Source organism: Apteryx rowi, unplaced genomic scaffold (assembly GCF_003343035.1).
Source record: "Apteryx rowi isolate R43461 unplaced genomic scaffold, aptRow1 scaffold_1355, whole genome shotgun sequence".
Classification (NCBI taxonomy): domain Eukaryota; kingdom Metazoa; phylum Chordata; class Aves; order Apterygiformes; family Apterygidae; genus Apteryx; species Apteryx rowi.
This window is the reverse complement of record NW_020447592.1, coordinates 47,847-55,422: the sequence shown is the minus strand read 5'-3', so window position 1 is coordinate 55,422 and position 7,576 is coordinate 47,847. Positions and strand designations below refer to the sequence as shown.

At 46.9% G+C, this 7,576-nt stretch overlaps 1 protein-coding gene across 1 annotated transcript; it reads left to right on the top strand.

Annotated features, from left to right (window-relative positions):
• The first annotated feature begins 2,361 nt into the window (after window positions 1-2,361).
• LOC112961644 (cystatin-like) lies at window positions 2,362-5,397 on the top strand. The gene is made up of 3 exons (XM_026057016.1): window positions 2,362-2,643; window positions 3,711-3,824; window positions 4,973-5,397. Exons 1-3 carry the CDS (start codon window positions 2,377-2,379, stop codon window positions 5,048-5,050), a joined length of 459 nt encoding a protein of 152 aa, XP_025912801.1. The 5' UTR covers window positions 2,362-2,376; the 3' UTR covers window positions 5,051-5,397.
• The last annotated feature ends 2,179 nt before the right edge of the window (window positions 5,398-7,576 follow it).

Genomic DNA, 7,576 nt, shown 5'->3' with positions numbered 1-7,576 from the left:
ACTTCCTGACAGTAGACTTCACTACTATTTGCCCCTTTGGGGTAGATCACAGGCACCCAGAGGCCCTGTGATGGTAGCCAGTGTCTAGTGCTGCACAGGAGGAAATGAGAACCTCACGTAAGGCAGCTGTGAGATAGTCTAGCTTGCCTGTAGGGTTGCTCTTCTGTAAGCCTAAGTGTTCAAATGTTGTTCCGTAGCTTAAAGAACGACATTTTCCATCTGTATCATGAGCTCTTGGATTGGCTGGTTGACTTCTGTAATCTTTACTTTAGTAACTGTTGATGTATTTTTACCTATCTAAATGTCCGTTCCTTTTCTGAGTCCTGCTGAGCTGAAGGACGCACCAGCTTTAAAAGCTTTCTGACATTGCTATGAGACAGCCTGGTCTATAGAGTCCTGACTGGGTATGAATGTGACTGTGGGCCCTCTGAAATTGGCACTTAGAGACTGTGTGGGTCACTGAGTCTAGTTGTGGCAACTGCGGGTAAGCAAGGAATTGCTGTTGAGCCCAAAGGTTACAGTCAGCTAGCAGTTGGTTTCATGAACAACTTTCACCTTGCTAGCAATGGCCAATTTTTGCCTTCTGTTAATACCTTTGTTGAAATTTGACACTGGGAAAATTGTGTTAAAAATTAAATGCTGAAGCAAAACCTCATCTGTGCTCTGGGTCCAGTTGGGCCCTGCCCTACTGCACTTTCATTTCTCCTTTTAAATAATCCTATTGATGCCAGTGGGTTCAGAGACAAGATGGGGCAGTAGTTAGAAAAAAAAGAAGCCCTAGACTCGCCTGCAGGATTTTAAAATCTACCTCCTTAGAAATGAAATGAACTCAGCCAGCCCCTTGAGGTCATTCTGAGCCTCTAAGGGACTGTTTCCATTGCCTGGCTGTTGTCTTTGTGGGAAGCGCGCGTCTGACTCTTGGCTGCTGCCAGCCTCGGACACAATTATGGAGGGACACCATAGCCACAAAAGAAGGCAGCCCCCATCCCTACATATTCTAAAACCCTGATGGCTTCACCGCAGCTTCCCAGATGGCCCCACCATATTGTGGCACTGTTGCCACAAGATATGCTCGGGAAAATGAGTACAGCTGCCTTGGATTGGACTGGTTCTCCTCAGACACTGGCCTAGCTGACTATGCTGTGGGGAAACGCAGGCAAAAGCAGGGGTGCACTGTCTCATAAAAACAGGCTGCTGGTCTCATGCAGCCAGGCTTTTATGGATTTAAGTTTATGTGAGTATTCCCTTATGGTCCTGTTCCCTGCTGAGAGTGTTAAATGTTCACTTAGGCTATCTGAAGACACCCTCAGTGGTTTAATAAATGACTTAACCAAGAAATAAACGCAACCCATGCATTAGTTAAACTGACATATATTGGGCAAAGAGCCACTGCCCCATGCCAGATCTGTAGATCTGTGTGCTGGGTCTCGGTCTCTCCCTCTGTTTCTGGGAAGCATAGCCCTCTCCAATGAATTTATCTATCCAAAGTCCGGCTCAGGGTGAGCTGATGTGAAACAAGAGATGCAGGCTTGTGGGGGCTGTGGTGTGAGGTGATGGTCCTGCTGTGATAGATGACAGTCCACCAGCAAAATGGGACCTGTCCGAGGTCAGGATGGGAAGCAGCAGAGCTATGAGGAGAAGCACAAAAGCAGCTGTTTCCCTGCCCTGTCATTTCTTCGTAAACCTGTGTGGGAAGAGAGCAAGTCCTGACTCAGCCCTCATGTGTGAGGCGGCGCAGTGGGCCCCGCGTTCTGCCGTCCGAGGCAGACTTGGGCCCCTGTGAGCAGGGTCTGAGGGATGCCGGCCTGCATTGCCTCGTGCAAGGGAGGGAGGGGGACAACACTGGGGGACTTGCAAAAAGCATGGTGAGGTGGGTTTAGAGATTTTCGCTGTCCCTAAGAAAGCAAAGAAGAAGGGAAGCGGGCGATTCTTAACGATGATCATTTGATTTCTCCTATGGGGACTCAAATCCCTCAGCCTGTTACCTGTCTCCTCCCCTCCAGGCAGTCCGCGAGGCCCTGGATAGTTATTTTCCCCTCATCCCTAAGCTGTTTGCCCTCGAAAGGCCGTTTCCACCAGCCACCTCGGCTGCGGGGCCACGGAGGTGTTTGGGGAGAAAACAAAGATTACCGAATGCGTGTAGCCCACGCTGTTTTATTTATCTGTAGGCTTCCCGCTCGTGGAAAACATTCCGCACGGTGAAGAAGGCAGGGCCCCTTTTGCTTTAAAACCTGGCTTTTCTGGGGCACGCAAAAGAAAAAAACGGGCTCCTTCCCCCCCGCCCCGTGCTGAGGCGGGGAAGGGGCCGGGCAGGGGCGGTTTGTTCCGCGGCCCTCGAGGGCGCGGCCTGCCCGCCCCCACCCCCGCGGCCTTAAAATGGCGGCGGCGGCGGGCGGCGCCTCACACAGCGCAGCGATGAAGGCGGCTCACAGGTGGCTAGTGGCGGCGATCGCCGCCGTGCTGTTGGCCGGCGCCGTGCTGGGCAGCGAGGAGCGCCCGCGGCTGGTGGGCGCTCCCATCGACGTGGCCGACAACGACGAAGGGCTGCAGCGGGCCCTGCGGTTCGCCATGGCGCAGTACAACAGGGCCAGCAACGACAAGTACTCGAGCCGCGTGGCGCGGATCATCAGCGCCAAGAGACAGGTCGGTGCCGCCGCCCTCGGCGCCCCCCGCTGCCGCCGGGACCGCGCGGCCGCCCTGGGCGGGTGGGCAGCGGTGCTGTGTCACGCTGGCCCTGAAGGGCTGGTAAACAACCGTCGGGCGGCGCCCGCGCTTCCATCCCCGGCCCTGCCCTCGGCGAGGCCGGTCAAGCGCTGGCAGACCTGAAGGGCTTTTTTCTAATTTTGCATTCGAAAAAGTGGGGAAAAGAGAGAAAGACTTCATTGCTGCTACGAATAGCTCTAAACTTCCAGAGGAAACATGCCACAGCCCCTCCATCTCCCAGTGCCGTCGCTACAATTTGATCTAGGCTTAAAAAGAAAACCCAAATCCAGAAAGTGACATTTGTAAACATCCTTTAAAGTGTCAGGAGTTTCCTTGGGCTTTGGGACGGGTGCTTCGAGCGTTGGCAGGGGAGGTTGAGTGTGGGGGAGGACTTGGCTGCTGCTCAGGCAGCATGTAAAGACTGGTGAGGGAAGACACAAGTAATTTGGTCAGGAAGCATCCAGAAAGAAACAGATACCTGTGTATTTAGGTCACCTACCATGTGACCAATTTTGGGGACTTACAGAATGTTACTAACAGGTGGATTTTTTAAAGTTAAAGCTTCACTTTGTGGACTGGTGTGACTCCATGGCAATCTCCGCTTCTAGTCCTTGAAAAAGAGCAGGTTTCAAACTCTTTTTCCACAGAAGGCAAATAAAAGCATCAGTTATAACTCAAGTCTCATTAACAGGGGTGCCTTTGAGTGCTAGAGTTTGAGTTACTGAAGATAGTAATTTGCCTACACTGCTTATGAATTGACATGTGACTTTGTTTACTGGTTATATAAGCTGTACTGTGTCCAATTTGCTTACTTGCACTTTGTCTTCTGGTCTTCAACAGATGTAAAGTGCCTTTTTTGTGCAGGTTGCCACACGCTATCATGTCTATGCTTGTTGAGTTTGGTTTAAGTAATGTAATCACCTTATTTTCTGTTAGGTGCTTCTCTGCAGAGAGATCTCCTGTATGTGCTGTAAATAAGCGTGCTTCTGCCTGTTGTCTCCTTGCAGATTGTGGCTGGAATAAAGTATATCATGGAAGTTGAGATTGGCCGGACAAATTGCGCAAAGTCAGTAGCTGATGTCCAGAGCTGTGCTTTTCATGATGCACCAGAGATGGCTAAGGTAGGCTCCAAAACAGAGCATGCTGGTCCCTGGGTTTTCAACCTCTTCCCTCCAGCTGGTCTAGTACAGTTATGGGCAGTGTTGCCTGTCTACCCCAGCCAAGATCAGAGACTTTATACTTATTGAGATGGAGCCATTGCAGAACTTGCCTGGCCAGATGATGCTAACAAAGTAAACATGGCCTTTTAACCTCTCTTCTAAGCAGGGACCTGAAGCTGTAATGCATGGAGTGTGTGCCTTAGTCCTCTGAAATTGCTTGTGGTTTTGATCCCAGGGATATGCAGAAGAAACTTTGTTAACCAGGGTTGGTTTCAGGTGTCCTGAACTGGTGCCATGAGTCCCTGTATCTTCCTCTGTTCCTGTTGTCTCATGGTGATGTAAACAACCTTACTCAACTCCTTTTTCCTAGGGACTCCCATTACTGCTGATAGTGCTTTAGCCAAGCGCTGATAGTGAATGGCAGGATACCCTGGTTCTTTGTACCCACCAAGCTGAGTTAGGCACAAATTTTATCTAATTATAGAAACTCTATAAGGAATACTTCAACTCTCAGACAAGAGAGCACCAAATGTGTGTCTGCCCTGATCTGATCAGAGTCCAGTTGCATAGAATTTCATTACTGATATTAATCACCGTGATAGGTGTAACTTCTCTGGTGGATGTACCTGCGCATATGAGAACTGTAACTGCACACAAGTGATCCATTAAGCCCTGCGCTAGAAACTTCTTGTGTACCACTACCACAGCTGGAGTCCTGGAATGATGGGGCAGACACGTGCACAAATTAGGTAGCGGCACAGATGTTCTTACGCATACTTGAGAGCTCATGTCAGAGTATTACCCAGGCTGAAAGCTTTCCAGCAGTGGGAACTTATAAGTGAGCAGAGGAGGTAACCTGATCTTCAGAAGTGCTGATTGCTCAGCTTTTCTGTTAATGTTTAAGAGAAATGGTTAGTACTGAGTACATATTCACAAGAGTGGTATTCCAGAATACTTGGCAAGAAAGTGCAAATAATCTGGAGAGCCACAAGAGTGGCATATATTCTGGATCACTGAAAATGTAGTAAATCTGTATGTAGAAAAATGGTCAGTGATGCTCTGTTTTATGCTCTTAATCTGATAATTGCTTTTTTTCTTTCTCTCCTTAGCGTGTCACTTGCAAGTTTGTAGTGTACACTGTTCCTTGGCTAAACCAAATTAGACTACTGACAAACACCTGCCAGTAAGCCTCCTTTGGTTCCAGCAGAGACCAGCAAACAGTTACTCAGATTTTAAAAAAGAAAGCAATAACCTGAATCAAGATGGGCTGTGTCCGTTCCTGTTAACTCATACTCATGTATGCTTGTGCTATGCAAGTTAAACTATGTAACCTTCCTTTAAAGCACAATATGATCTCTACTTTGTTTTCCTTCTTTATAATTATGTTTTGGAGCAGTTGTTTCCAAGTTTGTCTTCTCCAAGCTTTCCCAATAAAATAACTCCCACATCAGAATTCTTTTTAAAAAAAAAATAAAAATTGTTGGCATCCCTCTTAAGTGACTACTGTAAACATTAAAATTTAATTAATCATTAATGTGTAGTCCTCTTTGTGATATGAGCATCTGTTGTGCTGGATGGAGGGCTTTCTTTTAGTGAACTAGTCTACCATGCACATAAGGTAGAGTGAGAAGGAATGTGAGGCCCTGTTCGCAGGAGAGAGATGTCTCTATGCTGTCCCACCCAGTGACTTGCCTGTCCTCCAGCATCTCAGTTTTGAATAAGAGATGAAAATTCTTAGCTGTTCTGACTGAAGAAGACTGGTTCTGCTTTTGAAAGCAATGGAAACAATAGAGTTTGCAACAATTGCTCTTGTAAAGGGCAATGAAAACTGTGCTGAGGATGCAATTATTTTGGATCCCATCTGAAGCTGTCATTTTTGGATCCCATCTGTCTTGGCCGCTGTGAATTGCAGGGCTGGATGCAACTGTGCTGTGTGAGAATTAACTGTAAAGGTATTTTGGGCACCTTTGCTTCCTATGGCATCTGGTCTTTAAAGGTTATCTTGAGCTGTCCCTAGCTTTTTGTGAGTTAAAAACTCTGAGCAGAAAGCCCCAAGGCTTTCCTTTTGGTCCAAGTGGTGGCATGGCCCAGTTCATTTATAATGTTAAAATATGACCAATAGAGCTAGAGGAACAACTTCTTCAGTAAATATGCTAGGCCTATCATAGCTTCCATTTACAGACATACAAGAGTTCAGAAATATCTGGAAGGTGAGACCAGTGACAAGCCTGTCTGGCGGAGAGTCTGAACTATAATCTGACTGTATATTAACCAAGGAGAATTTGAATGTCTAATCAGGGCAAGCATCTTTAAATTGGCAGGCAGAGAGGATCAGCACCCAAGAACTCTTAAGAGACCTGGCAAGGGAACTTTCTATTGAACTGTGATGAGTTTGGATTGCAGGGAAATGGAGGATACTGTGCCAGCAACCAGAAGGGGTAAATGAGATGACCTTGATACCAATGACTTACTTAGCTGGAGAATAGTCTAGTGCAAAAATAATGGAAAAACTGCCAAGTGGTGTGAAGTGGATAACTGATAATAGGGAAGGAGACACTGTGCAGTAGCACTTGTGTAGTTTTATGGTAAATGGGTCTTGTTCACAGAACCCACTTCTGTTCTATGGGTGTGGAAGCTTCCCCAGAAGCGACCCTGTAAATCCAAGAGTGTATACAAGACTGTTGGGATCTTTCACTCAGTCAAGCACATTGTTGCTGGTTTCAGTGTGCGTGGCACCATGTTTGGGGTTTCACAGGAGTTTCACAGGGAAGCATAGCTATGGATCTAGGAAAAAAAAAAAAAAGTAGCTTTTAAGTGTCTTGTGATATTAAGACCAAGAACCCAGGCAAAAGAAACAAGCTTCCATAAGCGGAAGGTGAGAGAGACTGAGGCTCGGGCTGACACATAAGAGGGGTCTTTGTTTTTTACTCATTGGGGAAGACTTGTAGGAAAGAGCAGAATCCCCTTAAAAGAAAGAAATGTCATCTTCAGGTAGCAGGGGAAGTTGCCAGGTTGAGAGAAGGAGCCATGAGAGTGGGTGAAGGTGCTGAGGTGAATGGTGGAGATACTTCTTGTCTTGTATAACCCTAATAGTGCATTTGTTATTCTATCTTATATCTTTGCTTCTCCATGTTTTGAAGTGAGCATACTCTGTTCAATGCAAGTCTCACCTGGGGATAAAGTAAATCCGATGATCTGCCATGCCCTGTGTTACACCTTAAGATCAGGAATCCTGTGTCCAGATCTGGTGGCCCTGTTTTGAAAGGATGATGAGCAAACTGGGAGAGGTGCGGAGATCTGCTGAAATAATGTGATGGCTGGAGAAAGCAGCTTGTGGTGAGAAGTGTAAGGATGCTGGTATTCTTTGCCTAATAAAACAATACCTTGATAAGAGTTAATACAACCTCCTCTTAGGACATGGGAGGGCTCTTGAATCTAATGAAGAAAAGCAAAGCAAGAAATAGAAAACAGGACAGAAACTTCCAAAGGGAGATACAGCTGCCTAGTGAAGGGGTGAATTTTCCATTGCTTTGGTGCATTCCAAGGAGATGAGATAACTTATAGAAAATTGACTTTAGTCCAGTCCATGTGATAGGGCTCACAGCCAAGTGGAACTGCATGAAAACAAGAACTCGCGATAAGTACAAGATCCCTCTCAAGTGGTTTAATGGCCTTAAATGTCCTCCCTAGGAGTGCATCTTCTGTGGGTTACT

Coding starts and splice junctions, on each gene's coding strand:
- LOC112961644 (XM_026057016.1), top strand. CDS start 2,377: ATGGCGGCGGCGGCGGGCGGCGCCTCACACAGCGCAGCGATGAAGGCG. Junction 2,644..3,710: donor TCATCAGCGCCAAGAGACAG/GTCGGTGCCGCC, acceptor GTCTCCTTGCAG/ATTGTGGCTGGAATAAAGTA. Junction 3,825..4,972: donor ATGCACCAGAGATGGCTAAG/GTAGGCTCCAAA, acceptor TTCTCTCCTTAG/CGTGTCACTTGCAAGTTTGT.